Source organism: Lagopus muta, chromosome 26 (assembly GCF_023343835.1).
Source record: "Lagopus muta isolate bLagMut1 chromosome 26, bLagMut1 primary, whole genome shotgun sequence".
Classification (NCBI taxonomy): Eukaryota; Metazoa; Chordata; class Aves; order Galliformes; family Phasianidae; genus Lagopus; species Lagopus muta.
Genome location: NC_064458.1, coordinates 2,842,009 through 2,869,135, shown reverse-complemented (window position 1 = coordinate 2,869,135; position 27,127 = coordinate 2,842,009). Strand labels below are relative to the sequence as shown.

Genomic DNA, 27,127 nt, shown 5'->3' with positions numbered 1-27,127 from the left:
GGGCCATCTCACACCTCTTGGTGCTGCCCATTCCCATCACCTGTTCCCACAGGGTGGTTTGCGTGTGTTAGTGCTGCAGTGGTGGAGCTGATGCTTAGGGAAGGGATGTTTGCTCTGAAGCAGAATGGCTGTAGCAATAACCACGCTGCATGTCCAGCAGTCAGGGTGCATGGATGTGATAAAAGTGCACAATTTGGGCTTGATGGGTTCAGGAAAGCAGCCACAGCCTGTGCTCAGAGCTGGAGTTCAGAAAGTGACATTTCCCACCCCAGGGAGAACTTGGTCATGGACCTATAAAAGGGGGATGGGGTAACCCTCCTTTAGTCACCCTGGACTGGAAGGGACACCTGAGGCATCGGTGCACCGCACTGTGCTGCCCTTTCCTTGTGGCAGTCAGAAGGGGGAAAGGTCCTTTTCCATGTGCTGGGCTGTGTTTCTGCTCGGGACAGCTCAGAACAGCAGGTTCTTGGCTAAAGAGACTTTATTTTAGTTACCAGCTGCTTATTAAAAGTAACCAGGATTAGTCATGGGCCCCGGCTGTGTCTGCAGAGCGGGTACATCCGCCCGGCGCTTTGTAGGGAAACATGAGGTGAGATGTCCTTCCCCAGGGGGTCACGCTCTGAAGTGGATCAAAACCACGGCCAGGGAAACAACGGGGTCAGGGCAGAGAGGCACGGAGCTGCAGGGGAAATGCCGCCGGCCCCATGCAGCAGAGGGCACGGGGTGGTTTGCAATGGGGCGGTGGCATTGTCCCTGCTGTCCTTCCAGCCTAAGGACAGCGGCAGCCCGGTGTCCCCAGGGCACCCGGGGCCTTGCTGCCCGCGGCCATGCGGTGTCACTCTCCGCTCATGGTTGTGCCTCTGCAAAGCAGCGATCCTTGGGGTGGGGACTGGCCCCTCGCCATGACCCCAGCAGCAAACGGGTGCCAAGGGCAGGGCTCAACCAGATACCTGTAGGGGGGTTCATGGGGATGCTGGCAGCAGTTGTGGCCGGGTTCTTCTGGGTCCATCTGCCCTGTCCTGGTGCAGGGGCCGTGCACTGGGGGTGAGCATCACTCCCACTGTCCCTCTCCCAGTGCCAGAAGGGCTCTCAATGAAACCTCATTCTCACTTCCCTCGTTTCCACGGGGTCCAACGCCATGAGTTCTCACCCCCAGACCCACCCTGGGGATCCATACCTCCTTCTATGCATTACTCACCACTGAGAAGCTGAAGTCATCATCTGCTCCCACTGCTGCTGCATCCCCACAGGGGAGAGTGAGCTCCTATGGCTGCCCCAGAGCTGGCAGTGCTGTGTGCTGGGCTGGCAGGGCACCGATGCTGGGAGAGGGCTGGAAAGCTGCTCTGCTCCTCAATGGGAGGGCTTACCTCCATTCTTACTGTGGTTTGTTTTTTCCTTTAGTACTTTTCAGCCAAAAAACTCCGGGATTTTGAGCGTGTGCCAGATTTTTTTATTTTTTTTTTTTCAATTATTTTTTTTTTTCATAATCGTTTTGCTGAATCGGTGTGAAAATGACCCAGAAAGCAGTAAATCTTGTCAAGATGCTCTGTGTTGGCTCAGAACAGCGCCTCTAAAGAAAGCCCCTCCATGAGCCTGCTGGGTTCCCCAGGTGCGCTGACACTTGGGGACACACGTGGCCATCCCAATGCCCCAGACACCCCCCCATCTACGTTCTGTGGATGCAGCAATTCCCCCTTCCCTTGATTAATAACCGTGCAGATGGGGGGGGAATGCACTTTAATTGACTCTGTGATTCTGAAGCAATGCCTTAACGGCTGGGCTGTAAATAGCCAGAATCACCTTTCCAGCCTGGGGAACCAAAACAAAATGGGGATTGCTCTGGACACCCCCACAGGCCCCTTAAAACGGCAGCTCCAGCTGAAACAGCTGCATCTCGTGCTCTGATTTTTCATCTTTTATTGGGCACATCAATTGCTATTGTTTAAAGCAGCGCTGAGATTCCTTCACGCCTGTATAAATCCGCCAGGTTTAGCTGCAGATCCAGGGATGGAACTCAAAGGGGGAAGCCTGAGAGCCTGTGTCTGTGCTGAAATGGTAAACCCACAGCCTGGAGCAAATGGGGAGTGGGATGCAGCTGGAAATCTCTGCCAGCAGAAGCGCTGGGCTGCAGCACAGCACGGAGAGTAGAAGCAGCACTGATAAAACACCCGAAGTGGGAGAACTGTCAGCGTTTCTCCTGGCAGTGCTTTGCACAAATAGGAGCAGAGCACCCAGCAAGGTGGCCCAGGACACCGGGCTGTGCCTCTCTCCTTAGCCCTGCTGGCTGTCCCTCAGTTTCCCCATCGGTAAAATGGAGGATGTGTGCCAAACGCCGCTCGAAGACCATTGACAGATAGAGGGAATGTAGATGAGGAGCTCGGGTGATGCTGGCTGTAATGCAACAGATAGAGGGCTTGAGGCTGTGTACTTCAGCCCTGTGAGCGTGACGAGCAGCCCGGCCCGAGCGCGGCTGAATAAGGCACAGCCAGAGTTCTGTGCTGGAAGGAAATGAGCCCCGAGGAATTGGGAATTGGCCTCTGTCATCCTCAAAGCCTAATGAACCAAGTCATCCCCGTTTGTGGGAGGCTTTAGCGGGATTGGAGATGAGCAGGGAGCTGGGGGGAGGGATGGTGAGCGCTGTCCTCACACGGGATGCAGGCGCTGGTGGGGAGCTGAGCCACGCTGCTGTCCTTTGGCAGAGCCCGATGCGAGGACGTGAAGGTGGGGGCCCTGGCTGGGCTGGGGGCTGTGCACCCCATTTGTCCCAGTTTTCCTATTGGATAGGAGAACAGCCACGTTGGTCCTCATTCATCCATATGGACAAAGCGTCTGGCAAGGAAAACGAGGTGGGTGCACCCAGATGGGGTGATGCGGGGCACAGAGCTTAGAGCAGAAATGGGGGGGGGTCCTGATAGGAGGGGATCCGAAGGGGTGGGGGCACGACCCTTCTTGCTGTGCCCAAGAGCGAGGAATTAGCGTTGCGTTCCCGCACCCCCTCCCGGGGCCGTCCACCCTCCCATCCCCTCCCCGCGTTATACCGGGGGGCGCGGGGGGCGGCGGTTGCACAGCCGCTCCGGCTCCTCACGGACGGACAGAGCGCGGAGAGAAGGACAGAGCGCCGCCCCACGGACTGAGGGCGGGGGGGGGGGGGGGTGCGGTTTAGGTGGGGAGGGGGAGGGAAGCGCCGGGGCCGGGCCGGGGTCCGACCGAGAGCCGCCGCCGCCGCCGGAACCACCGCGCCGCCCCTGGGGCTGCGGCTCTGCCCGCAACAACGCCGCCGCGGCTCCCGCACCGCACCGTGGGCCGCCCGAGAGCCGGAACGGAGCGGTGAGTGCGGGGAGCGGGTGGGTCGGGGGCTGCACGTGGGGAGCGGGGATGGCTGCTTATCCCCCCCACCTTCAACCCCCTCACCCCCCTCCCCCCTGGGGCAGCTCGGTCGCTCTAATGCCCGGCGCCGGGCACGGGGGTCTCGGTGCCCTCTGATGCGCGCAGAGCTGCAGGTGCAGCCTCCAGCCCGAACGTGCCTCGCTCCGGCCTCACCCCCCCATCCCCCCCGCACCTCTGCTGGGCTCCCGACCCGCAGTCTTCCCCGCAGCTTTTTCCCCAGCCCTCCTGGCACAACGAAGGGTCTCCCTGTGCCCCCATCGCCCCCCAGCCCTGCAGGTTCCAACCCCAAGGCCCTGCCGGCCCCCCTCTCTCCGCATCCTCGATTTTAGGGCTAGGCGGATTCTCCTGTCAAAAATCCCAGGGCTGACTGATTTAAATGCAAATGTTACCGGGGTTGTGTTTCTCGGGGAAATGGAGCAGGCAGCAGTCACAGCACACAGCTCCTATCGCGTTCCAGAATAGCAGCTTCCTGCTCCAGACCCTGAGCACTCTTGTGCCAGTTTCCTAATCCACTCGCAAAGTGGATTGAGCTAAAACCCGACAAAAGATGCTCTAATTCCCACCGCGTTCACTCAAGGGAACGATTGCAGAAGAGCAGCTGCTCTGTAAATTCGTGCCCAGCCTTAACCGGAGATGGGTGGTTTTGCTGTTGGTTTTGTTTTTTTTTTTTCTTTTGGGAAGGAGAAAAGAGCAAACAGGAGGAGAGAGGATGACAGGAGCAGGCAAAGCACCCACAAAATACCCAGAGCAGATCAGCAAGGCGGTTTCGTGGCACCCCAAATCTGAGCCGTGGGTCAAGCTGGGGACATGAGATGGCCAGCAAGGAGCAGCCTAGGCCATCCCTGCACTCTGCTCAGCTCTGTGGCTTTACTCCATGGTTGGGGATGTGATGCCCACGGGGTTGAGGAGCAAACCCCATTGGGTGCTGTGTCCCCCTGCTCTGAGGGCTGCACTGTGAGGGCCGTATCCAGAGAGGGAAAGTTCTTGCAAGCATCTCTTGCAACCAAACCACGAGGAATTTCTAAAAGCCAGCAGTAAAAGCAGAGCTGGCCATCAGCTCACAGCTCCTCGCTGTGATGCGTGCCTCCAAAGCCAGGGCAGAGCCTGTTGCTGGCCTTGCATGCAGAAATGCAGGCAATGAACCCCACGCTGACCCATGCACGCAGTGCTGCACCACTTGGCTGTGCCCACACAACCACTGCACCCAGCATGGAGCAATGCCTTCCAGCTCCACCAGCACCGCGGGGCTCAGGGCTGCGCGTCCCAAATCTCTGCTCCAGCATCCCTCGGGATGGAGCCAGCATCCCCACGTGCAGGAATGTGGTACATGTGCTTGGAACAGGAGAAAAACCCAAGCGGTGTGACAGCCGCTGATTGAATGGGTTTAATTTGAGCTAATTTATTTATCATCGGTGTTTCTTGCTACAGTGGGGGAGGAGGGAGCGGAGGCGCTGCCTTTTGCTGCTGGGGGGTGGCAGAGGTGGCTGCTGCTCCTGTGGGGCTCCTCGTGGCTTTTGGAGGTCGCAGAAATAATCCTGGATGCACTCAGCACTGAGCTCGAGGGCGATGCTCTCCAGCACAGCGCTGCCATGCAGCGAGGAAGCAGCCTGAGCACAGGGAGCAGCCGTATTCCCAGCGACTCAGGCAAACAGGAGGCAAAGCAGCTTGGAGTGAGAGCTTTCTGTGTTGGCTTTTTTGTTTCTTTTTTTTTTTTTTTTTTTCCTGGGAGAGGAGCTGGAGGAGGAGAAGAAAGCACTGAGTTCTGTTTCATGCCATGGGGCATGTTTGGCATGGATGGCCCCAGGGTGGAAGATGGCTTTGTGCAGCAGAGTGAGCAGGAATGGCACTGGGGTCCCACTGTTGTCAGCTAATCCCATCCCATTTTATCCCATCCCATCCCCTCCTATCCCACCCCATCCCACCTCACTCATCCCATCCCCATCTCATTCCATTCCACAGGACACATCTCTGCCCTGAGCATCTAGCAGAGCTGTGGGCTTCCTTCCTTCTGCATTCAGTGTTTGGAGCACAGGCACGTCTGCTCCTATTAGCTGTGTTGCTCTGTGCCTCGTACACTCACACATCCTTTGCTCCGGGGTCCCAACCTCAGTGCTGTGCTCTTCCCTCCCAGCAGCATTACAAGCCTGAATTAAGCATTTAATCTGAAGCCCCATGGAATGAAAGGGCAGAAGTGCCTGGGTGTCGTGCGGTGTCATCTAGAGCTTTACAAGCGATGCTGTTGGAGGTGATGGAGGCTTTTTGACTTCTGGTTTTGGCTGCATTGTGTTGCATCAGTGCAGGGCACAGGGCTGCAGGTTAGCACAGAGGGATCTGGGCTCGTCCAGCTGCTTTCCCATTCTGGAGCCATTGATTTGCCCTGGAAATAGCGCTGGGAACACAGAGCACATGGCTGGAAGTGTTTCATGTGGGCAGTGGTCATTCCTGTGCCATCAGCCGTGCTGTGGGCAGCTCAGGCAGCAGCAGCAGCATCTCCCCATCTCCAAATCACACACTGCTATGTGCAGGGCCAGGCAGAGCCATCCCTGGGCTCACTCCCTGCTGCGTTCACCCCCTCAGGTGGTGTAGAAGATAGATACAGATATATCCATGCCCCGTGCCTCAGTTTCCCCACCCATAAGGAGGGACCTCGCTTTGTGCTCTGCACTTTCCCAGCCCTCATCTTGCTGCAGTTCCATGTCAGCTCCGAAGTGATGACCCCAAGCTGGGGGACACATGGTGCTCACACACACTGTGTGTGTGTGGTGATCCCAGTGCAGAGGCATTGCCTGAGCCCGAGGGGTGGCTTTGAGAGCAGTGGAAGAACACCAGAACAAACAGGGGAGGGCAGAAATGTTCAGAGAGCGGAGATTTGCGGAGAGGTGGAGTGAAGCAGTGAAACCCATGAGAGCTTTTGGAGCAAGATGATGGGAGCTGCCACCTGGCCGGCTGCAGTAGGGATGTTGGAGGGGTGATTTTTATGGGAGGACGTTGTCCAAGTGTTTGTGTGCCATTTACCTTCAGCAAGGGCTGATCCTGGGGCTGCCAGGAGCAGCAGCGCTTTGCAGAGCCGTCAGAGGGATGGAGTGCATGGGGGGGGTTGGATGTGGGATGCAGTGAGTGGGGGGATTTGGGATCAGGGATGTGGCTGGAAGTGCAGTCCAGGGACGCAATGAGGAGATGCAGGAGCAACTCTTGGCTGTCAGCAGTGGGATTTGGGTGATCGTATGGCGTGTGCTGGTTCCTCCTGCTTTGGGTCCCTGTGCTTTATGCCGTGTTGCTCTGGGTGCAGGAGCTCTCCCCATAGTGGTGGGTTTCCATCCCTGCTCCTTCCCACACCGTGCTGCCTTCCCCTGGAGTTTTTCATGCCGCTGTGAGTTTGGCTGTGCTGTGCCCATCAGCCCCATCCCACCATGCTCTGCCCTCAGCATCCCCAAACACACACACACTGGGTCCCAAACAGCTCTCCCATGGGCTTGGGGTGCAGAAGGGGCACTTTCCATTCTATAGTTTTGCTCTTTTTGTTATAAGTCACATCTCTGTTCTTTTTCTTAAGCCTGAGCAGCTCAGATGTGTAGTGCTGGAGCTCCTCTTTCAGCTCCCGACACATCAGCCAAAATAGCAGCGGCCGCATAAAGCCAAGGAGAGGGACAAGTGTTGCTGAGAATTAAAATGACAGATCCCAGTGTCACAGTCTCAGAGGGTTTCGTGCTTTATTAAGCAACAGTGAGTTCATGGGAAAGGACTTTTACCCGGAGCGCTGGTTGTGTTGATATGAAAAGCAAACTGGGGGCTATCTTTAGGTTCAGCCGTGTGACATGGGGTGGTGAGACGAGCATCCTCATAGCCCTGCAGCATCCTCCAACCCCTCTGCGTCCTCATCCTAGGGGCTGAGCAAATGCTGTCGCTTGCAGCCAGCCGTGCACAGCATGGAAACATCTCCAAAAGGAGGAAATCCCACTGCTTCCCTGGCAGGATGCTGGGAACCTTGGGCTGTAGCAGTGGGGCTGTGGGCAATGTGAGCCCACTGCGTGGCTGCAGTGCTCCAGTCTCTGCTCCCACACGTGGTTCCCTCGCAGGTTTGGTTTTCTCTCAGATGTTGTTTTAATGGATTGCTGCCCTAGGGTCTCCCTCTGCCTGCCACCCCCTCCTATTAAAAATTCATCCTTCTGCCAGATACCGTTGCTACAGGGAGAGGGGAAGAAATAAAGGAGGAGGGTGAATATTTAAGCAGAAGAACATTTGGAACGACTCTGTGCTTCTCCCCAGCTTCCCAACTACCTCTGAACCCCTTTGCTCCAGCGCAGAGCATTGCCCTAATGACTGCAGCTCATTGTTTCCCACTTCCCAAGCCCAAATCCTGGAGCGTGACCCTGGTAATCGAACGCTAATTAAGGAGGAAAAACAAGCAGCACCCTGCATTTGCAATCCACAGAAGTAACATAAATGAGATCTAAACGGTGACCTTTTTACCAAAGCAGGGGTGTTAACCAAGCATGACAAATGGAAGGAAAAAGGAAAAAAAAAAAAGACAGAAACACTGCTGCATTTGGTAATCCCAGCTCCTCTGTGCACAGCTGTGGTGGGGACATTGCTGTGTAGGGTCTGCCTTCAGCAGGAGGTGCTGAGGGTTGCAGAATGTCCCCATGCAGTGCTGGGGCTTTGCTGCATGCTGCTTCCTCCCACCCCTCACACCAACATCTTGCAGCAGCTGGAAACTCAGTCCCCACATTGTTTGCTGCTGCAGTTGCAAATGCAAAAGGAGTTTGTCTTCAAGTTCTCACCGGGTTGTAGGGTTGGATTCGATGGTCCTTATGGGTCCCTTCCAACTCGGATCATTCCAGCACCTCATCTTCCTATCATCACTGACTGTGCCCCCCAGGAGCGATGCTGTGCCCCTGCTGCTGCTTTGGGTGAGCAGAGCAGAGCTTTCCTCCCCTCCCAAGGATGATTTTCCAAATGATCCCCTTTCCTTTTTGCAGAATGCTCCTCTTTTTGAAGGCACATCACTAAGACAAATGAGCTGATGCCTCCAAACGAACCCACATCTCCCATCGCCCCCGCATTGGGTCGGTGCTGTCATGCATTTCTCCAGAAGGGAAAGGTCAGCCCACAGCCCGGCCAGCTGGGAGACCTGACATTAATTACACTAATGAGGGAAAGGCTCCAGCTTGCTGCTTTGTGCTCCTGGCTGCAGTGCCATGGGGGCAGAGGGACTGGGGCTGGATTTGGGGGCTCCTGCAGCACTCTGAGTGCACTGTAAGCTGGTTTTGCTGCAGGTTTGCAGGCTCTGCATGGGAGCAGCGAGCATCGGGGTGACAGGAATGAGGGGCAGTGGGTGCATGGGAAGAGACCCATTGCACGGGGATTAACATGCAGACACACACACACAAACCTGAAGTAACCTGAACTGGAGGTTGCTAAGTGACGTAAGAGTAACCAAAAATAAATGCCAAGAGCATCGGTTGAGACCCTCATCACTCAGATGTGTGGGAGCAGCAGGCTCTGTAATGAAGGCAGGGGGCTGAGGCCGTTGCTTTCCTCTGAAGTGAATGTTGGGACTGCATCCAGGCAGGACCGTGCCATGCTAAGCACTTTGCAAGGAGAGCAGAGGCTGGGGAGGGTTTGCTTGCCTCTGGGTTTGCTGCAATTTGGTTCCAACAGGATTGGAATAAGTAGAGGGAGCCCAACCTGCTGCAGTTTGCATTGGGATTTGCAGTGAGTCGAGCTGCCCTGTCGCTGTGCTTGACCTCAGCACGGCAGTGCATCACATTTTGCAGCCTCCCTCACAATTATTGCATTCCTTGGGCATTGCAGGAGCCCCATCTGCTCTGCAGCCGCCAGCAGCGTGGAACAGAAGCAGATTGCTGCATGTGCTGCCCCGTGCATTTGCTAGCTGTGGGTTGGATACCACTGCACCAAAGATCTGCACCCCTATGTGCTCCCCATGTGCACCCCACCTGCTTCAGCAGCACAACTCTGCTTGGTGCGGGGGGGGGTCCTTGCTGGTATTGCTGCTATTACTAATGGGAGATTCTGTAGTGCTGCTCCTTTCCTCCTCACCATTCTGCAGGTGTGCAAAGCCCAAGTGTTATCTTGTGCATGTGCACGGTGCTGCTGGCTGCAAAAGGGAAGCACAGGGGAGGAGGAGAGGAGCTGCTGAGCATGTCACTGCCATCAGTGGGGCGGCAGTGGGCTCTCCTGGAGTGATGTTTGGTTTTCTGGTCTTTGGGGACCCCAGCAGTGGGGTTCTATCCATCAATGAACTGTTAGGATTAGAGTTAAGGATAGGCATTAGAGCTTTAGGGTTACAGTTAGGGTCAGGGTTTTTGCATTAGGGGTTTGTGCTCAGGCTTGGGGCTTTGTTGTTAGGGTTGGGGTTAGTTTTAGGGTTAGGGCTTTGGGGTTAGGGTGGCTCACAGGAGGCTGCAGGGCACAGTCACTGTCCTGGCCTCAGCTCTGGTGATCTTAGCTGAAAAGAGCTCTATTTCCCTTAAAGGGAGTTCTCAAATCCTTAAATCTTGATTAGTTACTGGCAAATTAAACTTGATCTTCTCTGAGGTTGGTGCCCTGTGCCAGGGTTGTGGATGCTTCACCCCAAGAGGCAGAGACCCAGGCAAGGGTCACAAATTTGGACACCTACCTGTTTGTCAGATCTTCCTATGTGATTACATACATATGTATAACGAGGGGAGGTGCAACAGCCAGCTCACACACTGGGGTGGAGCAAAGCTAAGTCTGCTTCCCCTCTCCGGGATGTGACTGCGCTTTGGGCGTCTGTTTGGGGTGCTGGGTGCTGCAGGACAGGATTCACGCTCTTCTTCCTGTGCTGTTTTACCCAGAGGAAAGGGCTCTGGCCGTGCTCCACACTTCACCATGTAAACCTGCCCAGCCTCGCAGATGCCAGCTGTCAGCGCAGCCCTGGACCTGCAGAACGGTGAGTACAGGGGGTCTCCATCTGCGGGGGTTCGGCTCCGGGTGCTCCTCGTGGCATTGGTGCTGCAGCACTGACAGCTCAGTGCTGCTGTGTCCAGGTTTGTTCCATGGAACGGCTGAGAAATCTCTGCCCATTGCCCCAAATGGAGAGCTCGGGGTTTGGGGAGCCTCTCTGGGGCTGCAGATGGGAATGGTGATGCTTGCCTGCTTCAGCCACAGCTGATGCCCTGAAGCTGCCAATCTGGGGACCAATGCCAGCATCTCGTGCTCCAAATGTCCCCATTCTCTGCAGCTCCCAGCACGGAGAAGTCATTGGGGCAGCACAGCGGGAGCCCCTGGGCTGCTCTGCTCCTGGGTGCAGGGCTGCATCCTCCAGAAATGCAAATATGTACTGCTTCCTACCCAGGTTCACTGCATCCATCCATCCACCCAACCGGCTGCAGTGTGGGGTTGAGATCTGCTCTCCATAGGGCTGAGACAATGTCCTCTGCCCCCTATCTGCCTCCTCTTAATAAAACAAAGCCGTTTGGGTCTAGGTTGCAATATACACCCTTGCCTGGCAAGATGAGGGTGTGCATTGCGAAGTGGAGTGTTATTTCCCCCCTTTCATGGCATTTTACTTTCTTCAGTCACTGCTCCCATCATCTTCACTGGGACGGCTGATAGCATTTCAAGCACAGCAGCTGTAGACATGTCTTAAAAAAGGCATCCAGCCCTGGACTGATGCTGAGCAGAGCTGAAAGGCAGACGGACCGCACTGCCCTACAGGGATCTCTGCCCTGAGTGGGTTTTTATGGGAGGTCGGAGGCTGTGGAACAGCAGCTGCTGCACCTCTGAGCCGCCAACTTGTTTTCCCATGGAAAGCAGAGCGGTCCTGATGGGCTCAGGCTGTTTTCCACCCATGGCTGCCTCTCCACCCTGTCTTCAGAGCAGACATCTGTCTGTCCGACTGCCCTGTCATTCTGCTCTTCCTGCCCACAAATCCATCTGTCTGCTCAAATCAGAGCTTTGGCAGTGATGCGGTGCCCATGCGGGGTGGCTGGCCCCATAGAGCCCTGCTGAGGGCCTGCAGCACCCCAAGGACCCTATGCCAGGATCCATCCCTCGGGTGCTGATCTGGGGGGGTTCCTGTGCCCCTGGAGCATCCTTGTTGTCTGCATTTTGCACAGCATCTCGCATGGGGTGCCACCAGGTGAGGAATTTGGAGGTTTCACCAACCCAGCGATCCCAGCTGGGAGCCTGAGCTTAATGCACAGCCCCATCCAGCTGGATGGAAGCGCTGGACCGAACTGGAGCATTCCTGGGGCAGCAGCAGTAAAATCCTCCGCACCCAGAGCCTGCACCCAGCCAGGGTGAGAGTGGGGGCTCTTCATGCCCCTGAGCAGCATCGTTAATCAGCTCTCTGAAAGGTGGATAATTACAGCGTATGCTGTTCTGAAATGGTTATTAATCATCCTGCTCCCGCTCTTCATTTATCACAAAGCTGCCTGGCTCGGAGCGAAGGCACAGGGTCCCCTCCCCAGGTGGCTGTGATGAGGTGGCACAGTGGTCTGGGTGCTTGGGTGCTGCGTTGGGTGATGAGCCTGCAGGAGGTGGGTGGCAACGGGAGGTGGTTCCTGTCACCATCCCCAAGCACAGCCTGGGGATCCCAAGCTTGGAGATCCATCGAGCCCCCCTCCATGCGAATCCATCTCAGTGTGCTGTGCAGGCTGCAATGAGCAGGCGGTGAAGTTTTGGGGAAATAACCACACAAAGTTGCAGGAATGCAGGCTTTTGCAAATTAAAACTTTTCCTTGCACAGCAGAAACTCACTGGGCGAACCCCAATGATAACCCAGGGGTGCTGCCTGAGCCCCCACTGCCACCCCCCACCTGAAGCCTTGGAAAGCAATGATGACACTCATGGAACACCAACCACCTGCACCCGCCACAGTGACCTTTTGGAAACGTTGTACTCTGTGGTCGTATCGAAATGTCTTCTCTCCAGAGAGCATCTTGCAGAGATAGAGATTCAGACGTGATGTCTATCAAGAAGAAGAGCAGATTGCGGCCAATCTGTGGCTGCCTGCGCGGTGTTGCCTGGGCCACGTGCTCAACAATCATAAGGTTGTCTCTAAAAATAAGCAGTGCCTTCTTTGGGGCTGTCTCCTTGGTGTTGGGAATCCTTCATTCCGGGGCCTCGCAGCCGTTGCGAGGGATGGGGGTTTCCACGTGGTGGTGAGCAGAGCCTGGAAATGAAGTGACCCAGAAAATCTGTTGGGATGCACGGAGACGGGAGCACTGGATTCCCAGCAGACCCTGATGGGATTAGGAATAACTCTGTTTGGTAATTCTCCATTGGCTCTGCTGATTGATTTTCTTCCTTTCTGCACTCAGCTCGCCCTGTTTCAGCTGGATTGTTCTCGTGCTCGCGTTGCTAATTGCCTGATGGCCAGAGCCTTGTCAGGGCAGTGCGGGGAGGCTGCTGGCCTCACATCACCCCCAGGTCTCTGTGTCTCTGCTCTCATTGCACCTCCTGTGCTCCTGGCATCAGCTGCTCTGATTCTGCACCCTAGATCAGATGGAGCAGCCTGGTGGACCAGGAGCCTGTGACCAGCAAGCATCTTCCTGAAACCCAGAGAGGTTGAGGATGCCCCATCCCTGAGGGTGCTCAAGGCCAGGTTGGAAGGGGTCCTGGGCAGCCTGATCTGGTATTAGATATGGAGGTTGGCAGCCCTGCATGCAGCAGTGGGGGTTGAAGTTTGATCATTGGGGTCCCCTCCAGTCCAAGTCATTCCATGATTCTGTGAAGCCATCGGGGCTGGCCATGCTTAGTATCTGGAGTAGGGGACTGAGTGCACCCTCAGATGACACCAACTGGGGAAGGAGCATCAATCTGCCTGAGGGAAGGATCAATCCCTATGGAGGATGGCTTGGCTGAGGCCGATGGGATGAGCTTCAACAAGACCAAGTGTTAAATCCCAAATTTTGTTCCTAACAGCCCCATGCAGTGCTGCAGATGTGGGGCTGAGCGGCTGGGAGCTGCACGGAGGGAGATGTGAGTTGGCAGCTGCGGGTGCTGCTGGGCATGGGGCTGGGACTCCCGTGGGTGCTGCTAAAGCACAATCCAAGGGTGAAAATGGCTTCGAGCAGCAGTCTCTGAGGGCAGCCCCAGTGGGAGCATTCTGCAAGCGGATGCAAGAATAAAACAAGACGTTGCTTCAGCTGAAGTAGTTGTACTTGCATGTTGTCAAAGCAGAGGAGCCTAGAAATGTCAAGCCTGGCTTGTTTTCTGGTCTTTATTCAGGAAAGGAGAGACCTGGGAGCTGAGGAGCCACTTCTGCGCAGCTCTGCCCCACTGTTCAGCTGCTCCATCGCTGCTCCATCGCTGCTCCATCGCTGCTCCATGGCTGTGCTGCAGCCTGGGTTCTCGTGGCTCTGCTCCCCAGCCCAGCAAGCAGCAGGCGTGTTATTTTAAAAAACAAATTAAATGTAATGAGCAGCCTCTATCTAGGCCTTTGAGTTGAGTCTTAATTGGCCTCACTCCCCAGAGGCCAGGCAAGCCCCGGAGATGGTGATGCTACGACAGTAATGAGCTATTAATAACCCATAGTGACTTCTCCTGCAGGTTGAGTGTGGGTGCATCCTTCCCAGGTCGGGGAGAGGAGGAACAGAGACCACAAGGATGAAGTCGAAGCATGAGCACACGGCCAGCTCCTCGTGGATCCCAAAAGCAATAGGAATGCATGGCCAGAAAGTGGGGAAAGCAGTGGGACCTGTGACCCCACCCTCCCTAGAGCCCTACTTTGCACCGCACAGCCCCATGCTAATGCCCTGTGGATGATGGTGATGCTTTCCCTCCTGGCTCAGAGAGACAGGAAAGCGTGGTGAAATTAAGACATGTAAAAAGAAGTCTTTAAAAGATAATCTCCTGTGGCTCCTAAATTGCACCGAGCAATGGGTTTACTGCTGGAGAATTGCTCGGCTTGTATAATAGGATCAGGGCTGGAAATTATCCACAGAGATAGCATCCTTCTCCATGCTGTGGGCACAAAGAGGGTTGGGAATGTCCCTATGCACCCCGAGGCTGGATCCTGAAGCATTCCAGAAGCAGCCCACAATGCTCTGTCCAAGCAGCCCCGTTGTTTAATTAGGTTAATGACAACACTTGGTTCAGGAAAGGTGGTTGATGAGCTTTGCAGCAGCGCCGGGATGTACATCTCTAGGAGATTTGGAGCGGAGGAGGAAAAAGAGATTGGGGAAGGGGAAAGAAGCAAAAAGGCAAATGGGCAGCAAGGTGCTAATTGCTCCAAAAGGAGGGCAGCAGTGATTGAGATGTGGCAGCAGTAATCCATAATATGCCAAGACTGAGCCCGCAGCTTCCCCCAGCCCCACTGTTGAGGGCGGGGAAGGGAGGATTGGCTCCTGCATGAAGCTCTGAGTGTCCTCCATCCTATGCAGGAAGGATAGGCTGTGGAGGAGTAGGATTTGTTTCATCAGGCAAGACTCAACCACAGCCACCACAGGGAGCGAGGAGGACGTGGTGTCCCACCTTTGCTCTATGCCTGTGTTTGCAGTATGGTCCCCAGGCCGCAAGAAGAGGTCGGTGGTATTTCCTGCAGGGTGAGGACCTTCTCATGGCCATGGACCATGGTTTGGGGTACTGCTCCAAAGGAGGAGTAGCTCACAGCCTGGTGATCTCAATAGAACTCGCTGCTGACACCCCTCTCTTTCCTTTTCAGGTGTATGGGAGAATGGTAGAGAGTCGGTAAGACCATGCTCTACACCATGACATGTTGGTTCCTGGTCCTGGTCCTCCACCTGGTCCTCCTGAGCCCACTGCAGGTGGCAGCCTGCCCTGCCCGCTGTGAGTGTGCCCCGCAGCTCAAATCAGTGGTGTGTCACCGCAAGCGGCTCACTGCCATCCCCGAGGGCATCCCCACAGAGACCAAGATCCTGGAGCTCAACAAGAACCGCATCCGCTGCCTGAACCCGGGGGACCTCTCCCCATACCCCTTGCTGGAGGAGCTGGACTTCAGCGAGAACATCATCACCAATGTGGAGCCAGGAGCCTTCAGCAACCTGTTCAACTTGCAGACTCTGCGGCTTCGGGGAAACCAGCTCAAGCTCATCCCCCCGGGGGTCTTCACCAAGCTGACCAACCTCACCATCTTGGACATCAGCGAGAACAAACTCGTCATCCTTCTCGACTACATGTTCCAGGACCTGAGGAACCTGAAGAGCCTGGAGGTGGGTGATAATGACCTGGTGTACATCTCCCAGCGCGCCTTCTCAGGGCTGCTCGGCCTGGAGCAACTGACCATTGAGAAGTGCAATCTGACCTCCATCTCGGCTGAGTCACTCTCCTACCTCCAGAACCTCGAGGTGCTGCGGCTCCGGCACCTCAGCATCTCTGCGCTGGAGGAGCAGAACTTCAAGAAGCTCTACAACCTCCTGCAGCTGGAGATCGACAACTGGCCGCTGCTGGAAGACATCTCCCCCACCAGCTTCCAGGGCCTGAACCTCACCTCACTCTCCATCACCTACACCAACATCACAGCCGTGCCCACCGCTGCCTTGAGGAACCTGGTGTACCTCCGCTACCTGAACCTGTCCTACAACCCCATTAGCACTGTGCTGAAGGGCTCCTTTAAAGACCTCATCCGGCTCCAGGAGCTGCATATCGTGGGCGCTCTCTTGGTGTCCGTGGAGCCGCAGGCCTTCTCTGGTCTGAGACAAATCCGTCTGCTCAACCTCTCCAGCAACTTTCTCTCCACACTGGAGGAGAGCACCTTCCACTCTGTGAACACGCTGGAGACGCTGCGGGTGGACAGGAATCCCTTGGCCTGCGACTGCCGCCTCCTCTGGATCCTACAGCGACGGAAGACGCTCAACTTTGACGGCCAGCAGCCCATGTGCTCCACACCACCTGAAATCCAGGGGAACGCGCTGCGTGACTTCCCCGACTCCGTGCTCTTTGAGTATTTCACCTGCCAGAAGCCCAAGATCAGGGATCGGAAGCTGCAGCACGTGACGGCCCGCGAAGGGCAGTCCGTGTCCTTCCTGTGCCGAGCGGACGGGGAGCCAGAGCCCTCCATCGTCTGGGTGTCCCCTCAGCACCGCATGATCACCACGCGCAGCACGGGGCGAGCAGTCGTACTGCCGGGGGGCACCCTGGAGATCCGCTTTGCCCAAGTGCAGGACAGCGGTACCTACATCTGCATTGCCAGCAACGCAGGGGGCAACGACACCTATTTTGCCACTCTGACGGTCAAGGGACACCCGAACGATGGCTCCTCCAACGCCAACCGGACTTTGTACCTCAATGAGTTCAATGACACCTACCATAACGACACGCAGGTCTTCTTGAAGTTCACGCTTGATCTCAAGACCATCCTGGTGTCCACAGCCATGGGCTGCATCACCTTCCTCGGCGTGGTCCTCTTCTGCTTCCTGCTCCTCTTCGTTTGGAGCCGGGGCCGAGGGCAGCACAAGAACAATTTCTCGGTGGAGTATTCCTTCCGGAAGGTGGATGGACCCACCACCACCACGGGCCAAGGAGGAGCCAGGAAGTTCAACATGAAGATGATCTGAGCCTCTCCAAAGGAGAACCGTTGGCTGCGCCCGGCCCCGGGCACGGCTGTGGCACAATGGGGCCAGGGGGCACAGGGGCATCAGTGATGTCCTGGGGCATCGACAGGGCCAGCAGCACGGTCAGAGACCGAGGGCTGTTGGACTGGATGATGTTGGAGGTCGTTTCCGACCTTAATGATTCTGTGATTGGATGACCCAGCTGGCCCCAGCCCCGCAGTGACCCCACAAGTGGCCCAGGGGCCATCCCAGCTCCTGATGTAGCTGATGTTTTTGCTACCAACTATGCATTTCTCAGTGAGATCAGCAGCATTTTGGCCTGGGAAAACAAACAAACAAACAAACAAACAAACAAACAGAAAACAACAACTTTTCTTCCTCCTGTTCCCTTTTTTTTTTTTCTTTTTTTTTTTTTGTTCTGTTTTTAAGAGACTTAAGAAAACCATCTCAGTGTTATTTATGGTTGTTCTTTTTTTTTCTTCTGACACCTTTTTTAAAATGAATTTCCAAAAGAAAAGTCTTCCGGTGCGACACAGGACTGGGGAGCAGCACTGGGGTGTCCCCAACCCCTCCCTGGGCACAGACAGACCCCAAGGCACGGCCACACCGTGGGACCTTCACCTGGGTGACTCCAGCACAGGGCAGCTCAACCCTGTGGGCTGGGGGTGCTCCTGCACAAGCAATAATGATCTGCACCTGTGCAGGTTGGTGCTGGGGGGTGAGAAGGAAGCAATGGAAAAAATGAGGCAACAGGCATTAAGAATTGGAGGAGCAGCCCCACAGGAAGGCTGTAGCCAGGGTTGGGGTTGACCTGTTGGCAGCTGTGGAGCAGTGGGGTGGTTCTGCTGTGGGTGCAAAAAGCAGCTTTGGGTGAATGCAGGGCATTTCCTTCAGCTTGCAAACTTGATGGCTGCAGGACAGAAGGAGCTGCCTCATCCTGCATGGGGAAGGCCAAAACAAAAAAAAAAGACAGGAGAGAAGAAAAAAAGGAGTTGGAGCTGAGGAACCAGTGGGAGAAGCAACCCCAGAGAAAAGGTCCTGGATGGTGCTGCTGCAGCTGGAAGGGGCAGGAAGGTCCTGGCTGTGTGTGCACACGTGCAAAGCATGGGTACATGCACAGCACCCATGCAGGTTCCTCTACTGCTCGTTTCCCCATTTGCCATTGCAGCCATCCTCCAGCAGCTCCTGTTTTCAACATGGGGAGCCCCCGTGGTGCCACTTCTTCCTCTCGCCCTTTTCTGCACCTTCCTCATCCTCAGATCCCACGTCTCTCAGTGGTGGGGACTTGCTGCTATGGGGACAGTCCCCAGCGTTGTGATCCTTGTCCTGTTGGTTCTTTCACCTCTGTTTGGCCTCGGGACGTGATTTTGGGCTGAGAAAAGAAACCATCCCCATTCTTGTAGGCACATCCCACTGGGTGTCCCTTCTCCTTGGAAACACACCCAAGATCACCAAGACTCCTGCTGGAGTTAATGACATCCCCAGGCATTTGGGGCTGTGTTTTGGGCACAAACCCCCCAGGCTGCTCCCACACTTTTCCCTGCCCATGTTTTGGAAGTGTGATGGGGACATCCATCTCACACTGTCATCCTTCCATGGGTCCCATTGCGTGCCAGGTGCCCCCATGCCCCCCATGTCACCCCACTTGGGGTTGATTTTTACCTGGGGGGTGGGAAGGGTTTGAGCACAAATCCTTGCAGCCAGGAACCTGCCACGTGCAAAAGAAGGTTTGGGCAGTGCAGACCTGCACAGTTTTATATGTGATGAGCATGTGAAATATATATATATATAATTTTTTTTTTGGGGGGGGGGGGGGGGCAGAAAAAAAACAATCAGGATTTTTGTGATTTGTTTGGGGTTTTTAGTGGTTTTGTTTGGGTTTGTTTTTGTTGGGTTTTTTTTTCTTTTTCTTCCCCATGTGCCTCCAGTACAGGACAGCCACTCGTGCACCGTGCACAGGATCCATGCCATGGCCTCCAGCAGAAGGGCTTAGGCAACACCCAGAGCTCAATTAGGGGCAAACACAGAGCCCAGGGCATTGGGGTGGGATTACCATGCAGGGGGTGAGGGCCCCGGTGGGGTCAGGAGTGGAGGATTTGGGCTTTGCCACTGAGCACCACTGCCAGCCCTGTGAACCCCGTAATAAACGATGTTAAAACAACTTTCAGAGGGGACCGAAGTGCATATTAATAACTAATAAATGATTAATGCGCATGTGTTAACAAGCTGCCACTGCTATTAATCTGTTATTAATTATTAAGGGAGTGTTTGTAAGTATGCCCCGAAGCTGACAGGTGCAAAGCCTTGCAGCCACCCTCCTGCTTGCATGGAGCTGGGGTTGGGGGGGGTTACAGGGATTCACACACAGCAAGGTGTGCACACACACACACACACACGTTTTCTCCATCCTCAATGCCCCCACAGATGCCTTCCTTTTGCTGCGCCATCTCAGGCTCAGCTTGCAGTCCCACACACTGGAAATAGCTGCATGTCGTGGCAGTGTAATTTTTTAGGATTTTGTTTCGGCCAGACCCCTCTAACAAAGCTGGAATCCAAGCCGTGGGGATCTGTGTGCAGCTTGTGGGGGGAAACTGAGGCACGGATGGGCACTGCGGTGGGGCAAAGGGGCTGAAGGCAGCAGCACCAGAAGGGCTGGGGGGGAATTTCAGCTTCTGAGGGTTATCCTTGAGAAAGTCCCCTTGCTTGTCCCACTTACCCCACAGGACAACCTGGCATCACACAGGCCCTCTCCAAGCTGCCATCGCTTTCCCCATGAGGCGCTTGGATGTCCCCAGTGTCCCTTGCTCAGCTGGTTGGGGACGACCTGCCTTTGTGTCCCCAGCAGTGGGGCTGCTGAGCATCCTGAAACACAGCATCACCCTGATCCCAGGCTTGTGCCACCCCACAGTCCTGGCTCTCCCAGTATGGGACTGGGACGGGCACTGTGGGTGGTGAAGCAAAGCAATGCCTCCATCTGCTGGAGGAAAGGGCTCTGAGTGGCTCCCAGCCTCCTCCCCCTGCGCCCCAAAACCACCGTACCCAGCAGGGATTTGAGGATGCTCCTGGGGTGCATCCAGCACAGTGGTGGCCCTGTTTGGAAACTGTCCTTTGGCTCTGCAGCTGGCCAGGGCAGGAGAACAAAATTGGGATTTTTCAGTCATTTTCTGCATGGAAAATGTTAACAAGAAAAAGGCATATCCCCAGAGGGCATGGCAGCTTCAGGGTTGGGTTTGTTGCCCCCACAAATGCCAGTGAGGACATGAGTGGGACCTGCACTAACTCTAGGTGTAACGGGACCGGTGCTGCCGAGCAACTGGATCTGAGTGCAAGACCAAAGAAACCAGAGCTGTAGAAAGTGCACTAAGAACAATGACCAAGAAAAGGCCAAAAATAAAGGCAATTAGGGAAAAAAAAAATAAAAAGCAATTTTCCAGCAGGTGCATTTAGAGATCTTATCCCCCGCCGGGATGAGAAACCAATTTCCTTATAAATTAGAAAGACTTCAGCTAAGTGGAGGTTCCCCACCTCAGCCCTATGAATCCCCCACTGCAATGTGTGGGTGAGCAATTTCACTTTTGTTTCCATAATCCTGGTGAGCATCTCCCTGCTTCCCAATGGAAGTCAATTTGGAGGATGTCAAAGCTCCAACCTCCAAATTTTTGCCTGTGGTGGGGCTCCTCCTCCTTGCCTTGCCTTTTCCTTGCCTTTTTCCTCCCCTCCCCTCCTCTCCTTTTCCCTTTCCCTCTTTCCCTTCCCCCTTCCCTTCCCTTCCCTTCCCTTCCCTTCCCTTCCCTTCCCTTCCCTTCCCTTCCCTTCCCTTCCCTTCCCTTCCCTTCCCTTCCCTTCCCTTCCCTTCCCTTCCCTTCCCTTCCCTTCCCTTTCTTTCCCCTTTCCCCTTCCCCTTCCCTTTTTCTAACACAAAACCTGTTACCTTTCCTCCCTGCAAACCCACATCTGCTCACCCTGCAGCCTCGATGCTCCCAGGTGAAATTCCAGAGATTTGCCTACAGCTGGGCCACAAAACAGCCCAAATCTGATGTTTTAGAGTGTTAATACAGCCCTGAGGACAAAGGGGGAGGGAAGGGATTTCCTGATGTGCAATGGCTGCGGGGAAACCCAGACCAAAAAAAAAAAATGCCAAAGAAAACAAAAAACTCCATCTCCCTGATACATCTGATGTTGTGTTGCTGAGAGCAGGGAATTCAGGGTGCTTTCAGAAGGATTTCCAGCAGCATCCCCCCCTGCCATCCAGCCAGCACCCAGAAGGAGGAGCATGAAGTACATCCGAGCAGCAGCAGGGGTGAAGCAAACCCATTGCAACAACCTGCAGCAGTCAGCGTGCACTGCTGAGTGCAATCGGTGCCCCTGGAGCACCCCGGGGTGACGTGGGGAGCAACGCTGAGCCTCGAGCTTCCTTTAAGCTCACAGTGACATTGGTGAATGTGTTTTGAAAGCATCTCTTCCTGCAAGTAGAGGCCATGGCCAGCGCGGGGGGAGCGCAGGATGGGGTTTGGGAGTGTTCACAGAGCCCCCAGCAGTGCCAGGAGATGGAAACGGAGCCCTGCAAGCCCCCACCGCTGCCAGGAAAAGCTTGGAGGTAACAAATTGCTCTGCAAACATCTCCCCAAATTCACTTCCCGGCTGCAACCCGCTCAGAATGCTCCAGCCCAAAGTGTTGCACCGCAGTGAGACTTGTGGTTGCAGCAGGGCAATATATCGTTCCCCGGGGGGTAGGGAGGCAAATCTGGGCTGAAGTCTGATGATGCTGGAAGCAGAAACCGGTGGGTTTTGAGAAAGTCAGCATTGTTTCAGTACCGTTTATAGCAGCAGGTTTGGAGGTGCAGGTTTGCACCAAGTCTGGACAGAATGGGGAAGTGCAGCCCCATGGGTGGCCCCTTCTCACTGCTCCCCGCTCAGCGTTTGTGTGCTTCCCTCTTTGTGCACAGACTTCTGGATCCCCCTGATCCAAGATCCCAGATCCAGATCCAAGATCAGAGCCCAAGTCCCTGCTTGGGCTGGGAAGGAAGTTTTCCTGCTCTCACTCCACACCCCCCCCCCATCCATCATCAACCTTGTGGCCACCAACCAGGGACTGTCTGTGGGGCAGACCTGGGGTGCACCCCATCCTTCTGCAAACACCCACCAGCGTGCAAAGGCCCCATCAACTTCCACCAGCAGAACAGGGCGTGCGGTCACAGGGAACCCAAACTCCCTGCTTTTCACAAAAGCACGCAGACACGGCCTCCCTGTCCACTGCTTCCCCCTTTTTCTTTACTCTCTGGAGCCGACAGCGGAAGCCCTTGGGGGGCCGTGTGCTGACTCCCAGCTCTGTGCAGGGCCATGGCACGCGCCCGCTGTGCCAGCCTGGACCTGGGGGGCTCTATAGCGAATGCCCCCGTGTTGGACACCCTGGAGGAGCACCCACCTCAGACCCCCACCTCAGCCCTCATCTACAGCAACGTGGGTGAGTGACAGCCCGGCATCCAGCCAGAGGGGTGGAGGGTTGCTCAGCACTGGGTTTTGTGTGTGTCTTGGAGGGGAACAACATGGGGTGAATAATTTCTCTCTCCGCAGGAGAGCTGCGTGCCCACCTCGTCCCCACCAAGGCCAGCCGAGGGGATGGAGCCAGGAGAGCCCCCCCACAGCCCAGCCATGACCCCCTGCCTCCCCCCTTGCCCCAAAAGCAGCTGCAGCGAGCTGAGTCCCTCCCTGAGCCAGGCACATGGCAGCCCTACCACCGAGATCCCCCGCCACGACTCGGCAGCCCTTGTCCTCAACACAAGGACGCAGCACCCAGAAAACCCCTGACCAAATCACAGAGCCTGGGGGATACCCGGGGGGTGGTTCTGATGCCCAACCTGGCTGATCTGACATTTGGGACAGGGGACGCGGTGCTGGGCCCGATCCTACAAGGTCTGGAGGACCGGACAGGGCTGTGTGAGGCCATGGTGGGCTGCCACGCTGCTGGCCTGGCCCGGCTCTGTGCCCATGCCATGGAGGGGCTGATGGGGTCCTGGGGGGGGCTGCAGGCCAAGCTGGCAGGGCAGGGCTGGGCTGCGCTCAGGGTGCTGCAGCAGGAGCCATGTTGCCAGAGCGGGGATGCCTGGTATTACCGTGTGGGGGTCACCTTTAGGAAAGAACAGCTGGAGCTCGCAGCCAAGGTAAGGGGGGTTGGGACAGCAGGAGGGGGCTGCAGGCAGAGGGAGCCCTGGGTGGGTAAGTAGGATGGACAGCAACTGGGTGGTTCCTCTTTGGCACCCACTTCTTCATTTGCAAAACAAAGTGGTGCTGAAGGCTCTTGCACATCCAAGGGAGCAAAGGTCCAAGGATGACACAGCTGGGGAAGGTGCACAAGGCCTTGAGGGTTGAGCAGACGTGGAGCAGGGCTGGGTGTCCTGACAGTGTGGGGTGAGAGGCAGCACAGCAGCTTTGCAGCTTGGCTGGGGCTGATCCCCCTCTTTATACCCTGCTTCTTCATAGAATCACAGAATGGTTTGAGTTGAAAGGGACACTGAAAGGCCATCTGGTCTCACCTTCTGCACTGAACAGGGACACCCACAGCTCCATCAGGCATTCAAAGCCCCATCATTCAACCTTGGGTGTTTGCAGGGATGGGACATCCCTGTCTGGACAACCGGTGCCAGTGTCTCCCCACCCTTATCGTAGAAAACTTCTTCCTCATATCCAATCTGATTTCTTGCTCCAAGCTGTCTCAGCATGCACCAAAGGGCACAGGGGAGCCCATGCACTGTGCATGGGTAGGAGCTGCACATGGGTAGGAGCTGCATGATGTCCTGGCTCAGGACAGGTTCTGTCCCAGCACATCTGCCCCTTCCCCATCTCTCCTTGCAGGTCCTCAAGCCAGGCTGCTGCAGCACGGAGATGCAGAGCTCCCTTGGATCACACTGCAGCATCCAGCGCATCATCAGCCGCTTCACCGACCGCCTCCCAGGGGCGTTGGTGCTCCCAGGTCACCCCGGTGAGCAGGGACTGTCCCCAGGCTGCCCTGCTGTTCCCCGTGTCCTGCAGGTCCTCCTTTGCCCAGATGTGCCCTACCAGACCCTGGCAGGCTTTGTGGAGAGCTCCCATGCACTGCATAGGAGCAGCCCTGGGCACTATGAACGCCTGGCGTGCCTCCTGCTCCTGCAGCTGTGCACAGGGCTGGAGCACCTCAGGGTGCAGAATGTGGGGCAGGGTGACATCTGCTCTGAGAACCTGTTGCTGGTGCAGTGCCCGTGTCCCCCTAGCAGCCAGCAGGACAAGGAGGGATCCGTGGGGCTGGCCCTTCCAAGGCTGCTCATCAGCAACTTCTTCAAGTTGAAAGATAAGACCAGGCCTTGTTCCACCAGCCAAGAGTGGGACTGGACCAAGGGGTCTGCTGCTCTCCCCACCCCGATGGCAGATGAGCTGAATGTAGGCATGCTGATCTATAAGATCTTGCATGTCGATATCTCTCTGGAAAACGCTTTGGATCTGAGAAGAAATCAGCTTCCTGCTATCCCCTCCCTGTCCATCTATTCCACGGGACTCAAGCATTTGACCACGCTGCTTCTCCACCGAGATCCATGCAAGAGGGTCTCCATCAAGGAAGCCAGGCACATCCTGCAGGTCCTGCTCTGGGGGCCTCGCCAGGAGCTCTTTGCTAAGAGCAGGAAGACGCTGGCCCTGCTCCAGAGCTGGCTGGAGATGAAGAGAGCATTGCTGCTGCTGAAGTTGGCTGAGAAGGCGGCTGGAGGGAGCCCTGGCCTCGAGGACTGGCTGTGCTGCCAGTACTTTGTGGAGGCCACCGAGCACATGCTCTACCAAGTCACCCAGACTCTTTACAAGCCATAAAGACCAACCTGCTCAGAAGGTTCCCCTTCAAAGCCAAGAGCCCACGGAGGCTCCAGCTCTCATCTCCCCAACCAAAGCCGGTCCTGGCTGGGAAAACTCATTTCCAAATCTGAAACTGCTCCCACACAGCACAGGAACAGACCTAAGCAAGCAAGGACCAAACTCTCAGCACAGTACCTTGGCTGCCACGATGCAGATGTGTTTTTGCATCCTCAGCTGATTTTTGCTCAGTGCTTTGAATCCAGCTTATCAGAGCCTCTCAGCAAAGATAGCTGGATGGAAGGCACAGGATGAAGCAGCAGCTCAGCAGCTCATTGCCCTGAGTTAAAGCGAATAAAGCTCAGACTTTTCCCAAAAATCCCTCCTCCTGCACGGCTGCTGTCATTGTTTTAAATAACAATACGAAACAATACATTATTGCTCACTAAAGACGCACTTATGGGAGGAGAAAAGCAACAGATCATACAGCCATGTCCTTTTTAGGAACAGCTTGTGGCACAGTCACAAATAGAAATGACATTCAGAGGAGGAAATAAAGCAGCCACACAGCTTCAATAAAACCCAGAGCTGAACCTCTTAAATTCTGCTCCTTTCTATGCTTTCTTACAGTGCTATGCACCCTGGGGATCTAACGTGGGAGGATCACGAAGCTGAAGTTCACTGCTCTGTGGCAATGAGCTGGAGCTGCAGTGAGCACTTGGTGGGTTTGTGGCTGCTGGGAGATGCTTGCAGGTCTGTAAGAGACCCATTCGGGGTCCTACCAGGAGCCAGCAACCAGCACATCCCGTGCATTGCATAGCGATACCTCAAGGTGCATGGGATGTGGAGGAGTCCACGTGAGAAAGACAGAAATTTGATCAACCCAAAGGCCTGGCTGCAGCACATGGGGTGGCAGAGAGGGATTGGCACATCGGGGGCACAAGTCCATTGCACGCAGCACTGGGCTGCACAGCACCTCCTCCCCTCAAACAGGGCTTGCTGGGAAGAACTGCTCACTCGTGGGCAAGATGCTTCCATCTGACTCAGGCTGTGACTCAGCTGGGAGCAGTGCTGCACACAGCCCCATAACCACACCTGTCCAGGGCAGTGCAAAGCAACCCATCTCAAGGACACACTGCACATGCAGTCATTGCTCAGCACAGAGCAGCTCAGCACCTCAGACCCCAACCCGGCCTGCGCAGAGGGCGGGGTGTCATGCAAGGCCCTGCTTGGGAAGCTGGTATAATTATTAACTGAGTAATTATTAATCTGCTCACAGCTATCAGCTGACAGCAGCAGAGCAGTTGCTGCAGGCTGTGCACAGGGAGAAAAATGCTCCCAGTCAGCAGGTTCCTACCCTGTCCCCTTGGTGTGCTGCTTCCCCAGGGCACTGCTTTCTTTCAGCCCAGCATGGAAGCATGCTCCATCCCCATCCATTTTCATGGCCATGGGCTCAGCGCCGTACCCAGCTGAAATCACAGACCTTTCCTGCGAGCATCCCTGCCCCGAACATCTCCCAAAGCAAAGCAGCACTGGAAGTGAGACAAAAGATGGCCAGGTCCTTTGGATCAGAGATGGGAAGAAATGGAGATAAGCAAGCTCCTTGCCCAAACACGACTCACACAGCCCTCTCCCAAAGCCAGCATTCTCCCAGTCAGAGCCTTTGGGCCAGAACCGCATAGAGGCATTGCCCTGCGTCCTGTAGTATCATGCATGGCTACAAGATGGCAGTAAGAGCCCTGGCAGCACAGCCTGCTTGGGCATTTCACCATGAAGAAATGAAGAAAAACAAACTGCTCTGAATGCCCATTCCAGCCCCAGGCTGGCTGGATCCTGCACTGCTGCTACTTGCATCCCCAGTTCTGGCTTCCACCTGACCACCACCATCAGCAAACCTCTCCCCTTTTGCTAAGTGGCTCAGAATACCCACGGTCAGCAGGTTTGTGCAGAACCACAGCCTCAGAGCAGAGCTTGGGCTCTATGTTGGCACACCCTGCAGAAAGCAGGCAGCAGCAGCGCAGCTGCAGCACATGGGAGGAAAAGAGATTCCTCTAGAGAACCCCCTTAGGAATTTCAGGCCTTTGCCTGGTGGGGAAAAGCAGAAACATCCTCTCCCTCTCCACTCCATCTCCCCTCATCCTTCTGTTTTGCTGCTGGCAAGTTCACAGCTCTCCCAAAAAACAATACAGGAAGAGCAGGATCACAAGGCTGCAAGCACTCAGCAGGGGGAAAGAGGGAGAGCTGCTGCTGCACGGGGTCCACCAGGACGCAAGGAGCACACACTGCAGGTGGGAAGGGTCAAGATGTTAGCAAAAGCTTTGTGTAAGCACCCAAAGCTCATTAAACACACTGTAAGAACACTCACCCTTAGCAACACTGCTAATTTAACAGGCTCTCTGAGAAGACAGTGGCACAACCTTCTGTCG

At 55.5% G+C, this 27,127-nt stretch overlaps 2 protein-coding genes across 3 annotated transcripts; both read left to right on the top strand.

The window, feature by feature from the left end:
• Nucleotides 1-2,521: 2,521 nt before the first annotated feature.
• LINGO3 (leucine rich repeat and Ig domain containing 3) lies at nt 2,522-19,108 on the top strand. Of its 2 annotated transcripts, none has more exons than XM_048927924.1 (3): nt 2,522-2,846; nt 10,227-10,321; nt 15,041-19,108. In XM_048927924.1, the coding sequence occupies exon 3, from the start codon at nt 15,075-15,077 to the stop codon at nt 16,890-16,892; it is 1,818 nt and encodes a 605-aa protein (XP_048783881.1). In that variant the 5' UTR covers nt 2,522-2,846; nt 10,227-10,321; nt 15,041-15,074; the 3' UTR covers nt 16,893-19,108. The 2 variants fall into 2 exon arrangements, with proteins under 2 accessions (XP_048783881.1, XP_048783882.1); XM_048927925.1 differs by lacking the exon at nt 2,522-2,846 and adding an exon at nt 3,213-3,327.
• A 3,079-nt stretch (nt 19,109-22,187) lies between these two features.
• PEAK3 (PEAK family member 3) lies at nt 22,188-25,281 on the top strand. The gene is made up of 3 exons (XM_048927584.1): nt 22,188-22,353; nt 22,464-23,050; nt 23,742-25,281. Exons 1-3 carry the CDS (start codon nt 22,230-22,232, stop codon nt 24,720-24,722), a joined length of 1,692 nt encoding a protein of 563 aa, XP_048783541.1. The 5' UTR covers nt 22,188-22,229; the 3' UTR covers nt 24,723-25,281.
• Nucleotides 25,282-27,127: the final 1,846 nt, after the last annotated feature.